The 27,719-nt window shown below is 39.2% G+C and overlaps 1 protein-coding gene across 3 annotated transcripts in view; it reads left to right on the top strand.

The window, feature by feature from the left end:
• Positions 1-27,719, top strand: part of hikeshi (heat shock protein nuclear import factor hikeshi) — a 57,512-nt gene that overhangs the window by 23,367 nt on the left and 6,426 nt on the right. Inside the window, exons 3-5 of one of the 3 annotated variants that reach the window (XR_011342118.1) lie at positions 1,226-1,377; positions 8,741-8,859; positions 9,022-9,149. Coding sequence is in view for 2 of the 3 variants with exons in the window: in XM_069890909.1 (XP_069747010.1) it covers positions 1,226-1,377; positions 8,741-8,859; position 9,022 (272 nt within the window). In the remaining variant the exon portion in view is untranslated. Of the gene's footprint in view, positions 1-1,225; positions 1,378-8,740; positions 8,860-9,021; positions 9,385-27,719 lie in introns of those variants that run through there. The other 2 variants (XM_069890909.1, XM_069890907.1) reach the window with 2 other exon arrangements.

Here is a 27,719-nt window from a genome sequence, read left to right as displayed (position 1 = left end):
ATTTAAAAATCAATCCAAAGATTTATCAAATAATTAGAATCATTAAGCTAAAGCATAATTGTTGGAAAAAAAACATAAGCTTCCTCCCTGCCTCAACTGTAAGCCCAAATTCTCCATTGAAATCAGTAGGATTTTGAATCTTTCTCCAGGTTTGACCTGGCAGGGATTTTAGAGTTGATTTTTCTGGCTCTGGTCTACAGGTACCTAACCTTTTATTCAGGATCATTGGGACTGGACACCTGCTGTTATTCTTAATCTTCTGGATTTCAGAATCATTTTAAAATGGCAGTCCCTTGAAGCAAATATGATGTTTCAAAATAACACAAAACAGGGGCATGGGGTGTTAAATGAATTTAGATAAATAAAGACCACTAACATGTTTTTTTTTAATTTTAAAGTAAGACTTTAAATAAAACTGGCTCCAACCCCTGCCACCCCCCCATCCCTGCTGCTCCTGTCCCCACCGTCCGGCCGTCTTACCTTCAGTGGAAAGGTGACTCTTGCCCCAAGCACCTGGTGGGAGGGAAGCAGGTGGTGGCTGGCTCAGTGTGGGAGCAATGGCCATCTCCCTTACCCATAATCCCCAATGCAGCTGGGACCGCACTGATTCCGGTAGAGTGGATTCACCTGTGGTGGGGGGGGTTATGAGTAAGGAAGACGGCCGTTGCTCCCGCATTGAGCTGTGGTCAGCCGCTGCCAAAAGTGAACTCCAAGCTTGGCAGCACTGTACCCCTGCTGCCGCCTCGAGAATTAGTTGGGGGAGGGTGGCGATAGACAGATTGGCAGGGGCAACTGACGGACAGATGGCCAGGGGCGGCTGCGTGGGAGGGGAGGGGGGCTAGGAGCGAGGCGGTTGGGTGTTTTTATTACTGAAAAGTGATGGTTTTTGGAGGTGGCCAGTGTTTGGAATCCTGGATAAAAGGTTATGCCCCTGTATTGTGCATTTCTCCAAAGGCTTTGTTGTGTTGTACTATATATTTCAAGTGATGCCTAAATCTTTTATGTTTTGAAGCAATTAGTAAATAACTTCCGTACTTTTTAAACACTATAGCATTGTGCAATTTTAGCATTAGTGATATAAATGTGATAATCACTTCATGTCAGGTTTAAAGACGTTTACTGTTGTGCAGTTTTGTTTCCATGATTTTATATTCGATTGGAAAACTTTGAATGATATGGTCAGTTTTTGTTCATATTAATAGCATGAATTTATATACTCTTGCAGAAGAAGGTAGCCAACATCCTTTTGGAATGATGAATATTGCACAGACTCAGTCATTTGCCCAAATTGGGATCTCTGTGGAGCCCATGGAACTATTGACCCAGCAGACTCCAGAAGCAAGTGCAGCTGTATCAACAGTTGATTCATTTACACAGGTAAAGGAAAATGATGGAAAGAAAAATATTGAAACATTTCAAGTTTGACATTGAAAAATCATTTTGCAGGAATTAACCTATACTAATTGCTCATAATCTAGAACAGTGATTTTATAATCACAGACCTCTGTTACATCATTACTTGTGCTGTCAAATGCTACAGAACTTCATTTTTGTTGTGAATTTAATTTGCAAATATCACAACCATGGTAAAATTTTAGCAAGTGAAATAAATATGAAATTCTGTTGGTGTGAACCAAATAGCAGAGCAGGACTCATCATTGCCGTAGTTCTCAATTTAAGGGTATATCTCCTTTGCCAAAATTGTTGGCTCATATGCATGTTGATTGTGACATGCTTCATTTACATTATTATCTGGAAAATTGTCCCTCTATTTAAGTCAGTTGAATCTGTAAATTAGATTATTTTTACTGGAAAATTAAAAAAAATTTGTATCTACGAAATTAATCTTTCACACTTTTTTCCTAGTTCAGATTGTCACTCATTATGCTCGATCAAACAGTAGTTAGTGTACTATTGAAACCTTCTGTGGTATTTCCTCAGCATAATATTATTTTGAGTTGTGGGATGATAATTAACTGAGGAGTGAGAAAATGTCTGTTTATATTAAAATTTACTTAAACAGTCTATGTTGTGTTCAGGATTACTGTTATATCTTTTATTATTGTGGAAATCTCAGTTACAGTATTCATTCTCAAGTAATTTGATTGACTTTTTGAGGTCCTCTGACAATTGTTCCCTCAGTCTTCTCTCAATCCTACAAAATGAAGAAATTATTTAATTGTGTAAAATGCCCTTCAAACTTATGAATGTACATGAATGGCTAGTCTTTTGAATATTTTAATTTCATTTTTTAAAACCATATTTGAATCAATCAAAAATAAAAATATTTGGTATACAATTTAGAATTTGTAATCTATGATACATGTTGACTATAAGCTCTCGATCCTCCAACCACCCCCCCCAAAAAAAAGTAAGGTAAAGAAATAATCTCAAAGATAATTAAAGAAGGAAAATAGAAAGACATGAAAATGAAAGGAAGATAGAGAGGAATTGTCAAAGTCCACTATCCACTCCAGAGGATCAAATTTCCATGTCTGAGCTAGATCTAGGGGAATGCTGACTCAAAGTTCAAGGGTGAGGAGGGGCATCACTAGAGGTTTATACAAACGTTCTGTGAATATGGTTTCCATATTTTCAAAAATATGCCATTATAGTGGATTCTGAGCGAGCACAGTGAAGCAATTGAGATGACAGGCTGTGAGCTCGAGTATCCCAACTGCTATATTTTGAATTCCACGCTGCAGCCTTTAAGTCTGTCCTCAGTCCCACCACTTATGTCCCGGTGCTTGCGACCCGATGCTGCAAGCACATACGCGACCTTCCGGTCTGGACCAAAAGAGACAGTCCCGCGATGCCATCCTTGCCCTGGCTGCCCTGCCAACCGCGTGTGACAAGCAAGGCCTGTTAGCCATTGCAAACATGTGCATCGCCACACAACCCCCCTCCTCCCTCAGAACCAACATGGATGGCCTCTGGATGCTTCGAGGTTGAGGTGTGTGGTTTCGACAGTCGATCTCTGCGCACTGGTGGGGGAACCTGTACTGGCTGAGACAAGTCTAGATGAGCTGCATTTAACTGGTTCAGCATGAATAAATCTTCCTTGCCCCCAATGTCAAGGGTAAGGGTGAACGTCGAAGCGTTCCTGTGTAGCACCCTGTATGGACCTTTATAAGGTCTCTGAAGTGGAATCCTGTGTGCAGCCCGATGCACGAATACATACTCACAGGAAGACATCTGGGGGGTAGTTGTAGGGCAGTTGACCATGGTGGGGGTGGTGCAGCGGAGCCCAGTTTGTCACGCAGCCTTTTGAGGACGAGGGGAATGTTGGTGTCTTGCTTGGTTCCTGGAGGGAGATACTGTGATGGTCTCTCCGTAGATTAGTTCAGCAGAGGAGGCCCTAAGGTCTTCTTTGGGCACTGTGTGAATCCCCAGGAGAATCCAGGGTAGATCGTCCACCCAGTTGGGCTTCTTGAGGCATGCCATCAACGCCAATTTGAGATGGCGGTGGAAGTACTTGACTAGCCTATTGGCTTGAGGGTGGTAAGCTGTGGTGCAATGTAGCTGAGTGCCCAGGAGTCTGGAGAGTTATGTCCACAGGTGGAGGTGAATTGTGCCCTCGGCTCAGTTGTAACGTCTGTCGGAGCACCGAAGCGGGAGACCCAGGTGGCAAGGAAAGCTCTGGTGCAAGTCTCTGTGGAGAATGGGAATGGCCTCTGGCCAACGAATGAATCTGTCCACCACCATGAGTAGGTAGCATGACCCCCAGGAGACTGGCAGGGGTCTAACTATGTCAAGATGGACATGTTGAAAACTGCAGGTAAGGGTATTGAACTGCTGGAGTTGGTGTGCCGCTGGACTTTGGCCATCTGGCCGTCTGTGCGGGTTTTTTTCCCACTCTGTGACTTGTTTACACAGGCCGTGCCAAACAGATTTTGCAGACACCAGTCGCACAGTTGTGCGGATTGAGGGGTGCAACAAACTGTTCTCCATTAGACGAGATTGAGAGGTCGGGGTTGGCCAGTGGAAACGTCGCAGAGGAGTGTAGTGCCATTGGCATCAAGTGGGAGGTCTCGGAATGGCAATCCCGTGATTGCAGTTCTGAAGCTGAGTGTCTCGGAGTTGTCCTGTGTGTCCATACCATATCATGGTAGATAATGCCCTGCAACATAGCATTGACTGCCAGCTTGGAAAGTGCGTCTGTGATCACATTGTGTTTTCCTGATAGATGTTGAATAGCAGTGGTGAATTCAGAGACGTAGGATAAGTGTCTCAGTTGGCAGGCAGCCCTTGGTTGGAGGACTTTGAGAAGGCAAAAATAAGCGGCTTGTGATCATTGTAGACAGTGAATGGGCACTCTTCCAGGTATAAGAAGAAGTGGCAGATGGCCAGATAGAGAGCAAGTTGTTCCGGGTCAAATGTGCTGTATTTCAGATTGGACTGCCACAGGTGTTGACTGAAAAAAGGCGAGGAGTCTCCATGAGTAATGAATCAACTGTTCCAGGACAGTACCCACTGCTATGTTGGACACATCGACTGTGAGGGCGATCGGTGCATCCATTCGTGGGTATACTAGCATCATTGTGTGGGCCAAGGCCTCCTTGGTCTGCTAAAAAGTGGTGTGAGCCTCGTCGGTCCATTTGAGCTCCTTTGATGAGCACGACATTAACGAGAAGAGAGAGCACATAACCTTGGCTGCCGCAGTAATTAATTTGTTGTAGAGATTTACCATGCCCTCAAACTCCTGCATGCCCTTCAGTGTTATTGGTCTGGCAAAGCATCGTATGTCATCCACTTTGTCTGGTAAAGGGGTGGCACTGGCTGTGGTAATTTTGTGGCCCGGACAGTCTTTTTCAGTGAGGTCAAACAGGCACTTTTCCGGGTTAATGGTGAGGCCGAACTGTGCGCCACATTTTTTAAACCAAACAGCATGTGTAAGAACTTGAACAGGCCGAACGGAGTGATGATAGCTGTCTTTTGGACATCATCCGGGTGCACAGGTGGTATCCCCAGATTAGCTCGACTTTGGAAAAAAGCTTTGCTCCATGGAAGTTTGCTGCAAAATCCTGGATATGGGGAGTCAGATAGTGGTCCTGCGTCGTTGAGACATCTGTTACCACCACAAGGTCTCCAGCTGCTGTTGGACTTGGGCACTAAGTGGAAGGATGAAGCCCACGGGCTGTCAGAATGATGGACGACACCGAGCTCCTCCATGCGCCTAAACTCTTCCTTGGTGAGGTTGAGTTTGTCCGGGACCAGGCGGCGGGCCTGTGAATGCAATGGTGGGCCAGTGGTCGTAATATGATGTTGGATGCCATGCTTAAGCACGGCTGCCGTGAACTAGGGGTGCAGAATGGTGGGAAATTCTGCGAGGAGGCAGCTGTACTGATTGTGTTGGGTTTCCACAGAAGCAAGTTAGGTGGAAGGCTCATTGGACATGTTGAGGGGCACCGTGTGGAAAGTCTGCCTGGAGGTCAACAAGTAGGGAGTGCGCCCGGAGGAAATCCGCACCTAGCAGAGGTTCGTCCACAGAAGTGAGTGTGAAGGACCATTGAATGTGGTGTTGCCAAAACGTACACGAATTTGCCTTTTTCCAAGGGTTTTAATGACGGTGTTATTTGTAGCACGCAGGGAAAGACCATGGGATCACGTGCACGTCTTGAGCACCATGGGGGTATGACACTTATCTCTGCCCCCGTGTCCACAGGAACCTGTGGCCTGAGATGCTGTCCCAGACATGGAGAAGACCATTCAGTTGGCCAACGTCTGCTGCCGCTTATGGCGGCTGGCCCCGTTGTTTCCTGGGAATAAACATGACTGGCGGCACTTACATGCAGATGCCCCCCCCCCCAATGTTGGTGGGAGAAATACCATTTGGGATTGGACCTCTGTTTTCTGGAGGGATGGGGCCTGCTCACGTGGACTGGATCTGGGCATTGTCCTTGGTGGTGGCCGCGTGACATGCTTGACCAAGTGTATGGCTTCGCGCTTGGAATGATAGAGAACATCCACTTGCACCGCAATCTTGCGTGGGTCACTGAAGTCCGCTTCAGCCAACAGGATTCTGATGTCTTCAGGCATCTGCTCGAGAAACGCCTGCTCAACTTGATTCAGGGCTTGTGCCCTTCCACCAGTGTGAGCATCTTGTCCATGAGGGCATAGGGGTCCTATCGCCTAGGCCATCCAAGTGTAGGAGCCTGCTGCTCTTTCACGTTGTGAGGAGGATTTTCAGAGCCATGTATTTACCTTCCTCTGGCAGCACCTGAATGAGGTCATCGACTTGTGAAGCGGCTTTCTGGTCAAGCGAGCTGATGACGTAGAAGTATCTCGTCAAATTGGAGGTTGTCTGTTTGATCTGGTATTGGGTCTCTGCTAAGCCAAACAAAGTGTGGGGCCTGTTCATCCAGAAAGTTGGCCACTTCAATGCAACAGCGCCTACAGCTGCTTGTTCCATTGGGTCGAGTCTTCAGGATGTGGAGACTCATTGGGGTCACCAATGTAACTGGTCGTGACTGAGTGCAGTGAAGAGACTGAGGCAACAGGCTGTGAGCTTGAGTATCACAACTAGTTTATTTTGAATTCCACGCTGCAGCCTTTTAGCCTGTCCTTGGTCCTGCCCTGAATGTCCCAGTGCTTGCATCCCGATGACGCAAGCGTGTATGCGACTTTCTGGTCTGGACCGGAAGAAATGGTCCAGCGATGCAATCCTTTCCGCGGCTGCCCTGCCAACTGCGTGTGACAAGCGGAGCCAGTTCACTGTTGCAAATGTGCGTCGCCACACCATACTTCCTTCTTAAGTTGTAGGTAATTTTCTCAAGGGGAACACAACTGTGCATTTTTGCATTCTAGTGAACTATACCCAGGTGGGAATCAGATTTCTAGCTAACAGCTATACATTTCCTGGCCACTGCCAATGCAATCTTGACAAATCTGTTTGATATTTAGACAGCCTCATTATAGGTCTTGTGTCTGCAATATTCCCCAATAGAAAAAGTTCTGGGTTTTGTGGAAGTAATTTTCCAATAATTTGTTCCAGGGAATTTCCTAGATCTACCCAAAAGGGTTTTGCCTTGGAACATGACCAGGTGGAATGTAACAAGGTTCCTGTCTTTTCATTGTATCTAAAACATTGATCTGAAATATTAGAATTTAGTTGATGCAATTTTTGCAGCGTGAGATATAGCTGGTGCAAGAAATTATATTGCACCAATCTGTATCTTAAATTTATCGTATTAACCATACTGTCCTGACTTAAGTAAGACCAGTTTTTTTTTAAAACTAATGTTCATATACAAGTCTGATTCCCATCCTTGTCTAAATTTAGGTACCCCCTGTTTGCGGGTTCCCATTTGAAGTAAGATACGCATTGCTGAAGTAAATTCCCTTTTGTTTCCCTTTTGAATCAGGGTCTCCACTTCAGTGCACTTTGGTAGAGTCATTGTTGGGCCCAATTTATGTCCCTTAAATAAACTCTTAATTGGAAATAGCAGAAGGTTGTATTATTGACCATATTATATCTAGCTTTTAAATGTTCAAATGATATGTTGCCCTTGCTCATAATAATCGTCAATATACCCAGGACCAGGTATCCAGTATTTTACAATTCATTGTTAAAAGTATTAATCTATTGAGTCAAGGGCATATTTGGAGATATTCCTCCCTTATTAATTATATGTTTTAACAGGAGCTTCTTTTTCACCCTAAATTAATTTTGAGTCCCATTTATATATAATATCTTCTGCTATCTTTCCTCCCACCTTGTTTCCACCCATGAAGGCTTGTCTCCTCCCTCAAATAGGGAGGTGAGAAATTTCATCTGGGCTGCCCAATAATTATTTTTAAAATTTGGGAGTTTTTAACCTCCCATTTGATATTTCCAAATGAATTTATTTAAGTCCTGGAAGAACCTCTGAGGCAATGGCATAGGCAGTGTTTGGAATAGATATTCATTTTTACGCAGTTAACTCTTCCAACTAACGTTATTGGAAGGGTCATCCACCTATTCAAGTCCTCTTCAACTTTTTTAAGCAAGGGGAGATAGTTTAACTTGTATAAATTTTGTACGTTATTATCTGTTCTGATCTCAAAATATTTTATCCCATTTTTTAGGCCATTTAAATTGAGAATTCCTTTGACAATGAATATAATCCCCATCCGTAAGTGACATAATTTCACTTTTATCCCAATTTATTTTATCTCTTGAAATCTTTCCATAATCTTCCAGCTGTGAATAGTTTTTGTAACAAGGTTACTGCCTGGTATATTAATACATCATTTTCAAATAAATTAATCTTGTATTCCTTCATGAATTCCTTAATATCTGAATCTCGCCAAATTGCTTCCGCTATTGGCTCAAAAGCCAAACCGAAGAGAGTTGGAGATGATGGGCATCCTTGCCTGCCAGGAATGGCTGGTTATTGTTAAAAGAGCTGTTCATACTCTTTTGAACTTTAATCTGTCTTCTAATCCAAAATCCAGAAGGGCATAATTTAAAGAAGTCAGTTTCTTTCAAGGTAGATTTTTTTTTAAAGTTTGTCTTCACGTGGTTTATCTGCAGCTCAATTTATTCAAATTCTTGACATCAACTTTGTAGCTTTCTACCATTCATACCCTCTGCAAATTTGTTAGCTTGAGTTTCATAGTGTCTGACCCCTCTCCAAAATTAGTTTTCAGTCAGAAACCAAGTTTGAATATGTCCATTTTCAAGTGTCAAGTTGCTGAATATTGTTGAAGTGTGTGTGCAATACTGATTTCTATAGTCTGATTGTCCTTGTACTTTCAGTTTACGCAGAAGATGCTAGATAATTTCTATAATTTTTCAACCTCGTTTGCACTGACCCAGGATCAGATGACTCCAAATCCGACTGAAATGTTTATCCCTGCAAGTATTGTCTTGAAATGGTAAGTAGAAATATTCATTTTCTATTTGTTTTCAATAAGTAGTGTTGCTCTATTCTTGTTTACATACTTCCGTCAAATTGCTAGCTGTACGCAAAATTCTTATGTATTTTGATCCAATTTGGATTTAACTAATTTATTAATTATTGTTTGTTTTCCTTGAAGATAATACTCAAAGTTCCAGTGCTTGAGTTTAAATCTTTATAATCGCAAGACTGTCCAGCATAATAAAACAGGAGATATTTGTGGTGTGAGAAGCACAGTGGCATGTTGGAATTTTAAGAATATGTAGGGTGTGTATTAAATCTGTTTATTTTGGGGTTTTATACTTTAAAATTAATAGTGTAAAATAATATATTTTAATGAAATGCATTAATACAATGAATGCATTGCATTAAAATACAATCACCAAATAATTGGCAGTTACTAAATGATCATTCACATGGCTAGCAAAAAAGTTGTCAGTTTTGTTTTTATTGATACATATTGTGCCTTTACCTCACTTGCATGTACTGAATATATTTTCTGAAGAATAAAATTCATTATAAATGTTTACAGTGATTTATTCTCTCTGTGCCTTTCTGAAAGCTATCATTCTTTTATCTGCATTGGCTTGCTTGTTAACTTTTTTTTGAATACCAGTGAGTTGAGCTGTTTTGTAAACTCTTAATTAAAATATATACCTCAATATTTTCTAATTTAGAATTATGATTTCAGAATGTATATGTATCTTTAATAATCAAAAGATATGTGTAGGAGTAGGCATGTGGATACCCAACAAACTAATCTATTTGGATTTACATATTCTATATAATAGATAATCTGTTTAGATTTAGATCATAGTTTATCTTCCTGGTCAACTTTTGTACCCAAATTTCATGGTGCTTTATTTCCTTGATGGCTGGAAATCTGTTATTCTCAGCCTTGAATAAATACAGCCTTGGCTTTCTGAGTGGAGATTTCCGATGAAATTTTAAATTTCTAAATCACGATTGCTTGTCACAAGACTCTGTACAAAATGTTAAGATGCATAAAATACAAATAATTTGTCTTGTGACCTGCCCTTTTTAAATTGAATGTTTTCTGATGGATTGGAAGACTGCTGTAGAATAAGTGTACATTCGCCATCCTGACACATAGTCATTCACTCATAAACTACCATATAATCCTTCAGCCACTATCTGTTGAAAATATTTGCACATCATCCTAGTTAAGTGGATCCAGTTGCTATGTTCATTTCAGCTATATTTTATCCAATTCCTCTAAAATCTTCTGATGTAGGTTGAAACTAGGCAGTCAAAATAAAGGAATACCATTGGAGGTTCTATATTTGGAGATTCTTCCATTCCTGAGCCAGAAAGAATTCTTTCTCCCAGTTCATTAAATGTTTACACATATAGAGCTCATTAATGTCTTTATATTGTAGCAAGTCAAATGTCTTGCATGTTGTGTTTGCTACTCCTGCTTTTAATCTGTGCATTTAATCTCCTTAGAACTTTTTGTATTTGTGTATGTTTTAGTCATCTAGAATATTGTAAGCACTGAATTGCATTGTGATTCTGCTTGTGGGTTTTTCATAAATCCTAAAATATATGTGATCGATCAGCAAATATTCTCAATTATGGATCTTTGTAACAAGAGACTTATGGGGTGACCTGAATATGTTCTTGCTGCAAGAAGTTTTCTATAAATAATGGATACGATTGTGTTCGTTGCTCTACAGAAGGAGCAGGTATGACCTACAGAAAATCATCTACCAGGCGAAGTTGTGTTTTTAGATGAAAATGGAAACAAAGGATACCAAATGACTGTGGCAAGGCCCAAATTACATAATCTGCTACAAAACAAAATCGGGTGCAATAGGAGATGGAAAGCTTCACTCCCATATGAACTCAATGTCGACTAAGGCCAATTGAACCACAAGAACAAGAAAGAACCACCACCCCTGAGCATATCCATGTTCCCTGATGATCCTTTCCTGTCTGTATCCAAGGATGATGTGCGGGCTGCCTTCAGGAGAGTGAATCCCAGGAAAATATCCCATCTGGATGGAGTATGTGGCCGAGTATTTAAAAAAAAAATTGTGCTGACCAATGTATTCATGGATATCATTAACATTTCACTCTGGCAAAGTGTGGTACCCACCTGTTTCAAATAGGCATCTATTGGACCAGTGCCTTCATGACTATTGACCAGTAGCTCTCACATCAACAGTGATGAAGTGTTTTGAAAGGTTGGTATTAAAGCATATCAGCTCCTGTCTGAGTGGCGACATGTATGATAGGTGAATTGGAATGGATATCAACAGGTTTACGGTGCATACCATCTCACTGGCTCTTTACATTGGCTCTGGAACACCTGGACAGCAAAGATGCATACACAAGGATGCTCTGTATCAACTACATTTCAGCACTTAACGCCATCTTTCCCTCAAAATTGATCAGCTAACTCCAAGACCTGGGACTCAACACCCCACTGTATAACTGGATCCTTGATTTCCATACCTTCTGACCACAATCAGTGAGGATTGGCAAGAACATCTCCTCCACAATCTCCACCAGTACCGGAGCACCACAGAGCCATTCTTATCCCTCTGCTCTACTTACTTTACACCTATGACTATGTGGCTCAGTACGACAACAACACCATCTACAAACTTGCTGATGATATCACAGTTGTGGGCTGTATTAAAATGGATCATGAGTCAGCATACAGGAGGGAGAATGGAAACTTGGCTTAATGGTACATCACTCAATGTCACCAAAACTAAGGAGTTGATTGTTGACTTCAGGAAGAGAAAATTAGAGGAGTACGATCCAATGATTATTTGGGGGATCAGGGGTAGAGAGGCTGAACATATTTAAATTTTTGGGAGTCAACATCTTGGAGGATCTTTCCTGGACCCAACACACTAATGGCACCGTGAAGAAAGCTTGTCAGCGTCTCTACTTCCTCAGGAGTTTGCGGAGGTGTGGTATGACATTGGAAACCCTGGCAAATTTCTACAGGTGTCTGGTGGAAAGTCTGCTGACTGACTGCATCATGGTCTGGTATGGGGTCACCAATGCTCCTGAACATAAAGCCCTGCCAAAGGTAGTAGACAGAGCCCAGGACATCACAGGCAAAACCTTCCCACCATCAGAACATCTGCAGGGAATGCTGCAGTCAGAGAGCAACAGCAGTATTCAAGGGCTCACACTGCCCAGCACACCACCAGGTTCAAGAACAGCCGATACCCCTCCATCATCAGACTCCTCAATGAAAACTGAATCAGAGACTCATTGAAGGACTCTTACCTTTGCACCTTACTGAATCGTTTTTCCTTTCTGTATTGCACAGTCAGTTTGTTTACATTTCTTTATTTGTTTACATGTGTACATTGTGTACAGTTTTTTCAGGTTTCAGATTTATTGTCAGAGTACATACATGACATCACATGCAAGCAACCCTGAGATTCTTTTATTCTTGCTGGTGAGGCAGAATTATCACTTAATTGTAGTGCAAAAAAAAACTGCACATGATGTACAAATGTAAACAAACTGACTGCAATATAGAGAGGAAAAAAGAGTGCAAAAGTATTGAGTTTATTGCTGAGGAGTCTGATGGTAGAGGGGTAACAGCTGTTTTTGAACCTGGTAGTGGGGAGGGTTTTACTTGTATTGTCCTGGGTTATGTCCATACCAGACTGTGATGCAGCCGGTCAGCACACTTTCCACCTCACATCTGTAGATATTTGCCAGGATTTCCAATGTCATACCAAACCTCTGCATACTCTTGATGAAGTAGAGGGACTGATATGCTTTCTTCACAATGCTATTAGTGCCACTACCAATAAATGTTAATTCTGCCTTGCCTGCAGGCAAAAAGAATCTCGGAGTTGTATCTGATATCATGTATGTACTTAAATTTAGACATACAGCATGGTAATAGGCTATTTATTCCCACGAGCCTGTGTCATCCAATTGATCCTACAATCCCCGGTGTGTGGAATCCATAGCCCTCGGGGAAAACTTGCACAGACATGGGGAGAACATATACACTCTTTACAGACAGCGCAGGATTTGAACCCCAGTCCTGATTGCTGGCGCTGTCACAACGTTGCGGTAATCACTTTGCTCACAGTGCTGCCTCTGACTATAAATCTGAAAAGATATCGAATGATAATTGCTGTGACTTTCATACTGAATTTGGCTGTCACTTGTGTATGTTGAGATGTCCCGCTTAGTTATGTACCCTTGTTGATATGAACCATATGACTAATTGGATGATTTGATAAAACTATTTTATGTCAGTCATCTCCAGTTTGAGGGGAGAGGGGGGTGAGGGAAGAAGAAATTAACCCACTATCCATCTCATTCCTACTTTTTATAGTTTTCTATAAAAATTAACATGGATATAATGTATTTGTTGGATGTTTAGGTCTTGCATTAGAATAGGTGCTTGAGATCTATTTTGCTTTGTCTCTTGCATTGATGGTGACATAATAATTTATTTCCTCATACCCAGAGTTAACTTGATTTTCAATGTGTGCTTTATACATAGAAAGTTAATTTCAATTCCTCACAAAGTGAGTCCAAAAAATATAGCATCTTTCTCTTTGCATGCTATCCCAAAAAATATTAAATAATTTTGGCACTCAATGTTTGACATTTTTGTCTAATTAAAGGATAATAAAGATTGAGATTGATATCTGATTTGCATAGGTCACAAGTAGGATTAATATTAGAAAAGATACAAACTAACTTATCTTTGGACATGTGAACATGATGCACCACTTAGAATTGGATGAATGAATGTCAAGCACATAATGAAGATTTGTTCACCAATTTAAGAATCTTGACCCATAGATCCTCTGATAAGGGTCTTCCAAGTTCCAATTCCCAAGCCTTTTTAATCTTATTGTGAAGAACTGGATGAAATATCAATAATTTGTCATATATAATTCTAATTAATCCTTTCTGAGAAGGATTCGTTTGAAAAATATTATCAATATATTTGGTGTATATACAAATGGAAAGTCCAGTAATATGGTATTTAAGAAATTTCTAATCTGTAAATATCTAAAAAAAAAGAATATTTGGTAAGTCATGTTTACTTGCCAGCTGTTCAAAAAACGTTTATCAACCTTCCTTAAATTTGCAAAAGAAATAATGCCTTTGATTTTCTGTGTAGAGAAGGATTGATCAATTATTGATGGTTGAAAAAAATTATGAGATAGCACTAGATAAAATAGCTTTTTAAATTTAAAAAAATTCCTAAATTAGAACCAGATTCGCAATATATCTTGGAGCATTGGATTAGATATATCCTTATTGATTTTGGAAAAACTTAATGGGAGAGGGATACCAAATAAAGAGGCCACTGCAGTTTTAAATCTGTCCATAATGGACAATCCAATTTGGCAGAATTTTTAAAAAATCCAAAAAGTTAGATAACGAATATTAACAGCCCAGGAATAAAATCTAAAATAAGAAAGGGCCATACCTCCACCTTTTTTCAATTTTTGTAAGTGTAGTCTACTAATTCTAGAGTTTTTGTTCTTCCAAATAAAGGAAGAAACTTTTGAGTCAATATTGTACTTTAAATAAAAAGACTATGGGATGAAAACTGGAACCTCTTGAAATAGATAAAAAGCTTGGGTAATATTATTATTTTAACTGCATTAAAACAACCTATTAAAGATAATGATAAAGGAGTCCATCTAGAAAAAGACAATCTCTCGGACTCAAACATTTAGTAATTTTAACCCCTAAGTATGTGAAATTATCTCTTGACTATTTTTAATGGAACTTGACTGTAGATAGGGACCTGCATATTAATCAGAAAAAGTTCACTTTTATGAAGGTTTAATTTCTATCCAGAGAAAGAGCTGCATACAAAGAATCCTTATGGAACATAAGAACAATAAAAATAGGAGCAAGGGTAGGCTATTTGACCCATCGAGCCTGCTCTGCCATTCAATAAGATCATGGCTGATCTGATCATTGACTCAACTCCACCTACCTGCCTTTTCCTCATATCCCTTAATTCATTTTTTATGTAAAAATCTATCTAACTGAACTTTAAGTATGTTTAATAAAGTCGCCTTAATGGCTTCCATGGGCAGAGAATTCCATAGATTCACTGCTCTCTGGGAAGAAGTTTTTCCTCATCTTCATCTTAAATATACTCCCCTGAATCTTGAGGCAGTGTCCCCTAGTTCTGGTCTTACCTATCAGTGAAAACAATTTTCCTGCCTCTATCTTATCTATATCCCTTTCATAATTTTATATGTTTCTGTAGGAGCTCTCATTCTTCTGAATTCAAGTGAGTATCATTCCAGGTAATTTAGTCTATCCTCATAGGTCAACTTCCTCATCTCCGGGATCAACCTGGTAAACCTCGTCTGGACTGCTTCCAAGGCCAGTATATCCTTCCTCAACTATGGAGACCAGAACTGCACACAGTACTACAGGTGCAGTCTCACCAATACCTTGCAGCATGACTTCCCTGCTCTTGAATTCAGTTCCTCTAGCGATGAAGGCCAGCATTCCATTTGTTTTCTTAATAACCTGTTGTACTTGCAATCCAATTTTTTTACGATTCATGCACAAGCACTCCCAAGGCCTTCTGCACTACAGCAGGCAGCAGTTTTTCACCATTTAAATAATAATCTGCTCAGCTATTTTTTTCTGCCAAAGTGGATGACTTCGCATTTACCAACATATTCCATCTGCCAGACCTTTGCCCACTCATCTAACTTAACTATATCCTTCTGCAGCCTCTCCACAATTTGTTTTTTCCACTCAATTTAGTATCATCTGCAAGCTTAGCTACGCTAGACTCTGTCCTCTCTTCCAAAACATCAACATAAATGGTGAACAGCTGCTGGTCCAGCACCAACCCCTGCCGCACTCCACTTACCACTGCCAATCAGAAAAACACCCATTTATCCCGACTCTCTGCCTTCTGTCAGTTAACCAATCCTCAATCCATGCCAACATACTTTCCATTACTCCATTCATCTGTATCTTATTAACAAATCTCTTGTGAGGCACCTTATCAGATGCCTTCTGGAAATCCAAATATACATCAATCTGTTCCCCTCTATCAAACAAGACCTGCCCTTTCTGAATCCACGCTGCATCTGCCTGATGGAACCCCTTTGTTCTTAAATGCCTCGCTATTTCATCCTTAATCACAGCTTCAAGCATTTTCCTGACTACAGACTAACTAGTCGATAGTTACCCATCTTCTGTCTACATCCCTTTTTAAAAAGTGGCATGACGTTTGCTGTCTTCCAATCTGCTGGGACCTGTCCAGAATCCAGAGAATTTTGGTAAATGACTACCAATGCATCGACTATAACTCCCACCATTTCCTTCAGTACCCTAGAATGCATCCCATCAGGATTAGCGGATTTGTCTGCCCTCAGTTTGGTTATCACTATCTCTTTTGCAACAATTATTTGTCAAGGCCCTCACCTCCCTTCACATCCTTAAACCACTCTTTGGCATGCTGGACATGTCTTCCACCTTGAAGACTTACACAAAATATCTGTTCAATGTCTCAGCCATTTCCTCATTACTCAATAAATTTACCTTTCTCATCTTCCAAGTGACCTATGTTGGTTTCAGCCACCCTCTTCTGTTTTATATATTATTAAAAAATTTTGCTTTTTTTATATTTTGTGCTAATTTACCTTCATAATCCTTCTTCCCTTTCCTTATTTCTCATTCAGTTATCCTTTGTTGCCTTTTAAAGTTTACCCAATCCTTCAGTTTCCCACTACTCGGCTATTTTGTATACATGAGCTTTTAATTTTATACTTTCCTTTATTTCCTTAGTTAACCAAGGCTGGCTCTTCCTTCTCTTACTGCCCTTATTTTTAACGGGAATATATTTTTGTTAAGCTCTGTGAAAAATCTCTTTGAAAATCTTCCACTGTTCTTCAACTGTTCTGCCAACTAGCCTGGGCTCCCAGTCCACGCTCACCAATTCCTCCCTCATCCTGTGGTAGTCTCCCCTGTTCAAGCATAATACTCTAGTTTGAGATCTAACTATTGCACTCTTCATCTGTATGACAAATTCATTCATACTCTGATCGCTTTTTCCAAGAGGGTCCCTACCTACTAGATTGTTAATTTTATCTAACTCATTGCACAATAGCAATCTTCCTTGTTGGTTCCTCGACTACCTCGACCAACTTGATTATCCCAATCTACGTGGAAGTTAAAGTCCTCCACGACAGCTGCCGTTGCGTTCTTACATGCCTCAGTTATCGCTCAGTTAATTGCCTGTGCCACTGTGCTATTGTTATTTGGTGGGCGATAGACAACTCCCACCAGTGATTTTTTTTTTCTTTACTATTCTTAATCTCTACCCAGATGGACTCAACATTCTGCTCCTTAGATCTTATTATCGTCTCTCACTATTGTCCTGATCTCATCCTTAATTAAGACTGCCACCCCACTACCTTTACCTTCTTGTCTATCTTTTTGTATTTTCTGACACCCTTGAATATTTAATTCCCAATCGTGCCCACCTTGCCACTAAATCATATGCCTGGGTACCGATTTGCACCTCAAGTTCACTAACCTTGTTTCTAATGCTGCGGCCATTCAGATAAAGTGTCCTTATGCTCATTGTCCTTTTAGAATCTAGTGACTTCTGCATCCTTTGCTTTTGACTTTTCTGCCCCCTATTTTTCTTTTTCTCTTTCCTAACTCTAGCTTTGGTCTCTGTACCACCTTCCTCATTCTTTTTTTGTAGGTTCCCAGCCCCCTGGCCCATTAGTTTAAACTTCCCCAACAGCATGAGCAAACAATTTCCCTAGGACATTGATCCTGGCCTTGCCCAGATGTACACTGTTCAGTGTGTACTGGTCCCATCTGCCCTAGAACTGGTTCCAATGCCCCAAGAAACTGAATCCATCCCTCCTGCACCACCATTCAAGCCACATGCTCATTCTAACTATCCTACTATTTCTACTCTGACTAGCTCGTGGCACCGATAATAATCCTGAGATTATTACTTTTGAGGTCCTACTCCTTAATTTATCTCCTGGTTCCCTAAATTCAGCTTGAAGGACCTCATCCCACTTTCTTCCTATATTGTTGGTACCAACATTGGACCACAACAGCTGGCTGTTCATCCTCCCCTTTCAGAAAGTCCTGCAGCCACTCAGAGATATCCCTGACCTTGCACCCGGGAGTCAACACACCATCTGGGAGGAGGAGTCACATGATGGAGTAGTGGCCGGTTGGGAAAACCAGCCCTCTCCAGGAAAATAGGAAAAAAGTTAGGAAAAAGCATAACAGAAATAGAGTACAAGAAATAGAAGATAAAGATACAGAGAAGAGAAAGAAGATGGCCCCCAAGAAGGAAAAAGTAAGAACAGCTGGGAAAAAAAGAAGTTTAAAAAGTCACCAGAGAAGAAGGAAGAAGGCCTTATCTGCAGGAAGGAACAGGACGCTGTTGTGACGAGGAGCGCCCGACCCTTGATGTCAGTACCTGCCCTACAGAGATGCGACCCACTAGCCGGTACACTACAAAAATGGGTCTTGGAGCCAAACAAAAGTGTGCAATCAGAGGAGAAAGAGGACACTGGTGGGAGGGGGGCTCAGCAGAGGAGTGGGCTGTCACAGACCGAGCAGCTGAGAGACGCCCGACACCAGGGCTCTCAGCTGGAGGATAAGGAAGACAGCAGAAGAGGGTGTGATGAAACAGATGTGGAAGACAGATGGAGGGAAGATCGACAAGAAGACAATGTCAAAAAGCACAACAGACGAGCAGCCCAAGAGGGGAGGAACAGCAACAAGAGGCCCAGCAAGAAGAGACCCGACAAAAAGAATCAAGCAGCTCATCAGGAAAAACAGAAGTGATACAGACACAAAGAAGAGAAGAAGACACAAACGCAGATACAGACACAGAAGAAGAGGAAGAAGAAGACCAAGATCTTCACAGACAAATAGAAGGTAAAACTGATGGAGAAAGAGAAATGAAAGATAAAACTGATGAACAGAATATAGATGAAGTCTTTTTTGAAGAATAAACGAGATCACTAAAAGAATGGTTGTCATTAGAGTTTAATGTAATTAAAAGGAAAATGAAAAGAACAGAAGATAAAATGCAAAGGTTAGAACTGGTAATGACAGAAATAGGGAAAAGAGTAAAGAGTGTGGAAGAGCAGGAAACGGCTGTAGAAATGGAAGTGAATGACGAGAGAAAAATTGGAAGAAAGTGACAAAAAAGTTAGAGACACAAGAGTTGTTATCTCAGAAAATTGATATGATGGAAAGTTATAGTAGGCGAAACAACATAAAAATAGTGGGCCTGAAGGAGGGTGAAGAAGGCACAGACATGAAGGAATTTATAAAAGGATGGATCCCAAAGTTCATTAGCACCAAAACCACAGGCACATCAAAAACCAAGATCCATCTTAGTAATATTTTTGAGATATACGACAAGAGAAAATATACTGGAATGGGCAAGGAATAAAATTAGAGAAGATGATAAACCATTGGAATACAAGGGTCAAAAAATATTTTTTTACCCAGGCATAAGTTTTGAACTCTTTTTTTTTAATTTTTTATTTTTCACACCATAAATCACAATAGCCATGATATACACTTTTTCTTTTCCACACATTTACAGTGACTTTTTCTCCCTCCCCCCTCCCTCCTCCCAAGCCACCCCCCCACCCCCCCCCCTCTCATCCATTTTAGGTATACAATCTAGGTTGCATTAATTCAGTTAGACAATGTTGTCATTCAACAAAAATACACCAGAAATTCTACTGAGTCCATTCTTTTCTTTTCTTCTCCTTCCATCAACTTAGGTAATGTTTGTTCCCGGTAGGTTTTCGCTATTGTATTTAATGTAAGGCTCCCATACTTGTTCGAATATTTCAATATTATTTCTTAAACTATATGTTATTTTTTCTAAAGGAATACATTTATTCATTTCTATATACCATTGTTGTATTTTCAAATTATCTTCCAATTTCCAGGTTGACATAATACATTTTTTTGCTACGGCTAGGGCTATCTTGACAAATCTTTTTTGTGCATCTTCCAAGTCAATTCCAAATTCTTTATTTTTTATGTTACTTAGGAGAAAGATCTCTGGATTCTTTGGTATATTGTTTTCTGTTATTTTATTTAATATCTGATTGAGATCATCCCAAAATTTTTCTACTCTCTCACATGTCCAGATTGCATGAATTGTTGTTCCCCTTTCTTTTTTACATCGAAAACATCTATCAGATACTGTTGGGTCCCATTTATTTAACTTTTGCGGTGTAATGTATAGTCTGTGTAACCAATTATATTGTATCATACGCAGCCTCGTATTTATTGTATTTCTCATCGTTCCAGAGCATAACTTCTCCCATGTTTCCTTTTTTATCTTTATATTTAAATCTTGTTCCCATTTTTGTTTAGTTTTACCATTTGTTTCCTCATTCTCCTTTTCTTGCAGTTTAATATACATATTTTTTATAAATCTTTTGATTATCATTGTATCTGTAATCACATATTCAAGGTTACTTCCCTCTGGTAAACTCAAGTTGCTTCCTAATTTATCTTTCAAGTAGGATCTCAGTTGGTAATATGCCAGCGCTGTATCTCCAGTTATATTGTACTTATCTCTCATTTGTTCAAAGGATAAGAATCTACTTCCTGAAAAACAATTTTCTATTCTTTTAATCCCTTTTTTTTCCCATTTTCTAAAGGCAAGGTTGTCTATTGTAAAAGGGAGTAGCTTATTTTGCGTCAATATTAGTTTTGGTATTTGGTAATTTATTTTATTTCTTTCTACATGAATCTTCTTCCATATATTGAGGAGATGGTGTAATACTGGAGAAGTTCTATGTTGTACCAATTTTTCGTCCCATTTATATAATATGTGTTCAGGTATCTTTTCCCCTATTTTATCTAATTCTAGTCTCGTCCAGTCTGGTTTTTCCCTTGTTTGATAAAAATCTGATAGGTACCTTAATTGTGCGGCTCTATAATAATTTTTGAAGTTTGGCAATTGTAAGCCTCCTTGTTTATACCATTCTGTTAATTTATCTAGTGCTATCCTCGGTTTCCCCCCTCTCCATAAAAATCTCCTTATTATTTTCTTTAACTCTTTGAAGAATTTTTCTGTCAGTTGTATTGGCAATGCCTGAAATAAGTATAGTATCCTTGGAAAAATGTTCATTTTAATACAGTTTATCCTTCCTATCAGTGTTAGTGGTAGCTCTTTCCAATGCTCTAAATCGTCCTGTAATTTTTTCATTAGTGGATTGTAATTGAGTTTATATAATTGGCCTAGATTTTTGTTTATTTGCACACCTAGGTATCTTATTGCCTGCGTTTGCCATCTGAATGGGGATTCCTCCTTAAATTTTGAGAAATCCGCGTTATTCATAGGCATTGCTTCACTTTTATTTACGTTTATCTTGTATCCCGACACTTCTCCATATTCCTTCAATTTCTTATATTGTTCTTTTATTGATAGTTCTGGTTCTGTTAAGTACACTATCACATCATCCGCAAACAGACTGATTTTATATTCCCTGTCTTTTATTTTTATTCCTTTTATATTATTATCTCTTCTTATCGATTCTGCTAGTGGTTCTATAGCTAGCGCAAACAATAATGGTGATAGTGGGCATCCCTGCCGCGTTGACCTGCTTAAGTTAAATTGCTTTGATACATGTCCATTTACTGTCACTTTCGCTAACGGTCCCTTATATAATGCTTTAATCCAATTAATATACTTCTCCGGTAAACTGAATTTTTGCAATACTTTGAACAAGTAATTCCATTCTACTCTGTCGAAGGCCTTCTCTGCGTCTAAAGCAACTGCTACTGCCGGTGCTTTATTTCCTTCTACTGCATGAATTAAGTTAATAAATTTACAAATATTGTCTGTTGTGCGTCTTTTTTTGATAAATCCAGTTTGGTCTAAATTTACCATTTTTGGTACCTGTTCTGCTAATCTGTTCGCTAATAGTTTAGCTATTATCTTATAATCTGTGTTTAGCAGAGATATTGGTCTATATGACGCTGGTGAGAGTGGATCTTTCCCTTGTTTTAGTATCACTGTAATTATTGCTGTTTTACATGAATCTGGTAAGTTTTGGGTCTCATCAATCTGGTTGATTACATCCAGGAGGGGCGGTATTATTAGGTCTTTAAATGTTTTGTAGAATTCTATTGGGAGTCCATCCTCTCCTGGTGTCTTGTTATTTGGTAAATTTTTTATTATCTCTTGTATTTCTACTGTTCCAAATGGTTCTGTTAATTTATTTTGTTCCTCTATTTGTAGTTTTGGTAGTTCAATTTTAGTCAAAAATTCATCTATTTTCCCTTCTTTCCCTTCGTTTTCGGTTCGGTATAATTGTTCATAGAATTCTCTGAAGTTTTCCTTAATTTCTTTTGGATTATATGTAATTTGTTTGTCTTTTTTCCTTGTTGCCAATACCATTTTCTTAGTTTGCTCTGTCTTAAGCTGCCATGCTAAGATTTTGTGTTTTTTCACCTAGTTCATAATATTTCTGTTTTGTCTTCATTATATTCTTCTCCACCTTATATGTTTGTAATGTTTCATATTTTATTTTTTTATCCGCCAATTCTCTTCTTTTGGTTGTATCTTCCTTTATTGCTAATTTTTTTTCTATGTTTATTATTTCCCTTTCCAACTGCTCTGTTTCCTGATTATAGTCCTTCTTCATCTTGGTTGCATAACTTATTATTTGCCCTCTAATGAATGCTTTCATTGCGTCCCATAGTATAAACTTATCTTCCACTGATTCCGTATTTACTTCAAAGTACATTTTTAATTGTTTTTCAATAAATTCTCTAAAATCCTGTCTTTTAAGTAGCATGGGGTTTAATCTCCATCTATACATTCTTGGAGGGATGTCCTCTAGCTCTATTGCCAATAACAGGGGTGAGTGGTCCGATAATAGTCTAGCTTTATATTCCTTTTTCCTAACTCTCCCTTGAATGTGGGCTGATAACAGGAATAGGTCTATCCTTGAGTATGTTTTATGTCTAGTCGAGTAGTGTGAGTATTCCTTTTCTTTTGGGTTTTGTTTCCTCCATATGTCCACAAGTTTCATTTCTTGCATTGATTTAATTATAAATTTGGTTACTTTGTTCTTCCTGTTAATTTTTTTCCCCGTTTTATCCATATTTGGATCAAATTCAGATTGAAATCCCCTCCTATTAGTATGTTCCCTTGCGTATTAGCTACCTTCAAAAAGATATCTTGCATAAACTTTTGATCTTCTTCGTTAGGTGAATATATATTAAGTAGATTCCAAAGCTCTGAATATATCTGACATTTTATCATAACATATCTCCCTGCTGGATCTATTATTTCCTCTTCTATTTTAAATGGCACATTTTTGCTAATTAATATAGCCACTCCTCTTGCTTTTGAATTATACGATGCTGCTGTTACATGTCCTACCCAATCTCTCTTTAATTTCTTGTGCTCCAATTCAGTTAAGTGTGTTTCTTGGACAAATGCTATATCTATTTTTTCCTTTTTCAGTAAATTTAGTAGTTTCTTCCTTTTAATTTGGTTATGTATTCCATTAATATTTAGAGTCATATAGTTCAGCGTAGCCATTTTATATTTTGTTTATCTTCTCTTTCCGTTTTTCCATCATTACCTTTCCTCCTTTTCCATTTCTGTTTTCTTATTTTCAACTCTTTACCAGACAACATTCCTACAACATCCAACATTTTCCTTATTCTCCTATTTCTATCTTCTTTATCCCCAATCTCCCCTTCCCCTCCTGAGTTGCCCTTTATCCCTTGTCGGACAACCACATTTCCCCTCTCCATTTGTATTTGCGAATCCACTCGCAAGCGTCAACTGATTTTGCAGTGACCGCTCTTTTCCCCCACCCAGCACCCCCCAGAAAAGATTTCGCTTTTTATATGTCACAAAGGTCACTCTTTTAATTCCCTCCTTATTCTCTCTATTCCATTACCTTCCCTTATTAATTCTTGTCTATACTCTCTATGTTTTCCTCTAATTACAGATACTTTCACATATGCCCATTGTCTCTATTCACTCTTATACCTCTTTACCCGCATACATATCAATCGTGGTCATTTTTACCCTCCTTACCCGTCTTCATCCCTCAGTCTATTTTTGTCTTTACCCACATACATATCAATCGTGATAATTTTTGCTCTCATTACCCGTCTTCATCCCTCAGTCTATTTTTGTAATTGTTCTGCAAATTTTCGTGCTTCTTCTGGATCCGAGAATAGTCTGTTTTGTTGTCCTGGAATAAATATTTTCAATACCGCAGGATGCTTCAGTGTAAATTTATATCCTTTCTTCCATAAAATCGCTTTTGCTGTATTGAACTCTTTTCTCTTCTTTAGGAGTTCAAAGCTTATATCTGGATAAATGAAGATTTTTTGCCCTTTATACTCCAGTGGTTTGTTGCCCTCTCTTACTTTTTCCATTGTCTTCTCCAGTACCTTTTCTCTTGTAGTATATCTTAGGAATTTTACTACAATAGATCTTGGTTTTTGTTGTGGTTGTGGTTTAGGGGCCAATGCTCTATGTGCCCTTTCTATTTCCATTTCTTGCTGTAGTTCTGGACATCCTAGGGCCTTAGGGATCCATTCTTTTATAAACTCCCTCATATTCTTGCCTTCTTCATCTTCCTTAAGGCCCACTATCTTTATGTTATTTCTTCTGTTATAATTTTCCATTATATCTATTTTTTGGGCTAGTAATTCTTGTGTCTCTTTAGTTTTTTTATTAGATTCCTCCAATTTCTTTTTTAAGTCTTCTACCTCCATTTCTGCTGCTATTGCCCGTTCTTCCATCTTGTCCATTTTCTTCCCCATTTCTGTTAAGGTCATATCCATTTTATTTATTTTCTTTTCTGTGTTGTTTATTCTTCTTCTTAAATCATTGAATTCCTGTGTTTGCCATTCTTTAAATGACTCCATGTATCCTCTAACAAGAGCAAGTATATCCTTTACCTTGCCTTTCCCTTTATCTATTTCACTGTATTCTTCCTCTTCTTCTTCCTCTAGGTTGGCCATCTGTTGTTTCTTTGATGCCCTTTCCTCCTCTTCTTTCTTGTTTCCATTGTCTTCTGTGGTCTCTTCTTGCTGCAGGTGTTCTGCAGCTGTCGTTGCCGGCTGTGGAGATCGACTCCCCAGCTGGTCCCCCCTCCCGTCGGTGTGTTTTTTTTCATGCGCGGTTGCGCACTTTTACTCGGCTCTGTGAGCCATTGTTGTAGTTCTTTTTCTACAGACCTGAGGTAGTGGGGTCTTCTCTCCACAGCGGGCCTCTTCGGACAGGTAGGGCCTTCACCTTTTTCCTCCGTTGTCTTCTCTTCCTCTCTTCTTTCCGTTGATTTTGATTTTTCTCCTTTTGTCTCCATCTTCTTTCCACCTTTATACTCACTTTTCTTTAACTTGTATTTCTGTGCCTTTGTATTTTCTCTTGTTTTTCCCGACTTTTCTGGAGAGGGCTGGAGTTCACCGTCCGGCCACTACTCCATCACGTGACTCCTCCCCGTTTTGAACTCTTTAAGAGGAGGAAGGAATTTAATACTGCGAAATCAACTTTTTGGTAAAAAGGTTACAAATTCATATTAAGACCCAGCTGTGCTTAAAATATTTATCCTGGGGAGCGAAACAAACTATTCTCGGATCCAGAGAAAGCACAAGAATTCGCAGAACATTTGCAGGACAGGAGAAGAGATGTAACAATAATGAAGAATGGCGATAAAATATATATAAAGATGTAAAAACAATGTATATGTAAAGAACTAAAGAGGGAAAAGAAAAGGGAAGGAAGGGAGTGGGGGGGGGGCATTGTTGTGTGTTTTTTTTTTAAATGTGTTTTCCGGAGAAGGCTGGGTGGAGGGGGAATAACCGTCACTGCAAAATCAGTTGACGCTGCGAACAAGATCGCAACCCAAATGAAAAGGGGAGTTGTGGTTGCTCGGCAAGGGATATGGCGCAACTCATTTGGGGTTAAGGTATTAGTGGATGTGGGAACTGCGGGGGTACTTCATGTCTTAAATGTGTTGTCGTATATTAAGAGTAATAAGAGAAAACTAAGAGATGAAAATGGGGCAAAGGGGGATGGAGGTGGCAAAGAAGTGGAAAAGAGATAAGATGGCCATGTTGAACTATATGACTATAAACATTAATGGAATACATAACCAAATTAAAAGGAAGAGGCTACTAAATTTATTGAAGAAGGAAAAAATAGATATAGCATTTGTGCAGGAAACTCATCTAACTGAAGCGGAACATAATAAACTAAAGAGAGACTGGGTAGGACATGTAATGGCAGCATCATATAATTCAAAAGCTAGAGGTGTAGCCAAACTAGTTAACAAAAATGTACCAATCAAAATAGAGGAGGAAATAATAGATCTGGCAGGGAGGTATGCAATGATAAAGTGTCAGATATACTCAGAATTTTGGAATTTGCTCAATATATACGCACCTAACGAGGAGGATCAAAAGTTTATGCAGGATATTTTTTTTTAAGATTGCAGACACACAAGGAAATGTATTGATAGGAGGGGATTTTAACCTTAATTTTAGATAAAACTGGACAAGAGACAAGTAAAAATAATAAAGTAGTGAAATTTATGGTTAAATCAATGCAGGAAATGAAACTTTTGGATATATGGAGGAGGCAACACCCAAAAGAGAAGGAATTTTCATATTATTCTAGTAGGCACAAAACTTACTCAAGGATTGATATGTTTTTGTTGTCTGCCCATATTCAAGGGAGAGTTAGGAAAACTGAATATAAAGCTCGACTACTATCAGATCATTCACCCCTATTATTAGCAATAGAACTGGAGGACATCCCACCAAGAACAGATAGATGGAGGTTAAACTTCATGCGACTTAAAAGACAGGAATTTAGGGAGTTTATTGAACGCCAAATTAAAACATATTTTTAAATAAACACAGGATCAGTGGAAGACAAATTTATATTAGAGGGCAGATAATAAGTTGTGTGACTAAGATGAAAAAGGATTACAATTGGGAAAGAGCAGTTGGAAAGGGGAATAGTAAGTATAGAAAAGGAATGAGTAATAAGGGATGATGTAATGAAAAGGAGAGAACTGGCGGACAAAAAAATTAAATATGAAACATTACAAACGTACTGAAAACAAAGCAAAAGTATTATAAACTGGGAGAAAAAACACATAAAATATTCGCCTGGCAACTGAAAACAGAACAAGCTAAAAGAACGATACTGGCATCAAGGAAAAAGGACAAACAAATTACATATAATCCAACAGAGATTAATGAAAATTTTAAGGAATTTTATGAACAATTGTATGAAACTGAGAATGAGGGGAAATATGATAAAATAGAGGAACTTTTAGCTAAAATTGAACTGCTGAAATTGCAAGAAGAGGAACAAAACAAACTGATAAAACCATTTGAAATAGAGGAAGTAGAGGATATATTAAAAAAGCTGCCGAACAGTAAAACACCAGGAGAGGATGGATTTCCAATAGAATTTTATAAAACATTTAAAGAGTTATTAATTCCTCCTCTCTATCTGAACCAGATAGAAGAAACACAAACTTGCCAGATTCATGTAAGACATCAATAATTACATTAATACCAAAGATGAGGAAGGATCCATTAACACCAGCATCATATAGGCCACACATGTCAAACTCAGGCCCGCAGGCCAAATTTGGCCCGTGATATAATTATATTTGGCCCGCAAGATCATATCAAAATGTATTAGAGCTGGCCCGCTGGCCGCCGCGCCAGTATAGCGCATGCACAGCTAATACTACAAATCCCAGAATGCTTTGCAAATGCGTTGGCGCCGCCCCGTCAGCCTGCTAATCGCCC

The sequence above is a fragment of the Narcine bancroftii genome, chromosome 7 (genome assembly GCF_036971445.1).
Source record: "Narcine bancroftii isolate sNarBan1 chromosome 7, sNarBan1.hap1, whole genome shotgun sequence".
NCBI lineage: Eukaryota > Metazoa > Chordata > Chondrichthyes > Torpediniformes > Narcinidae > Narcine > Narcine bancroftii.
This window is presented reverse-complemented; position numbering and strand designations above follow the sequence as displayed.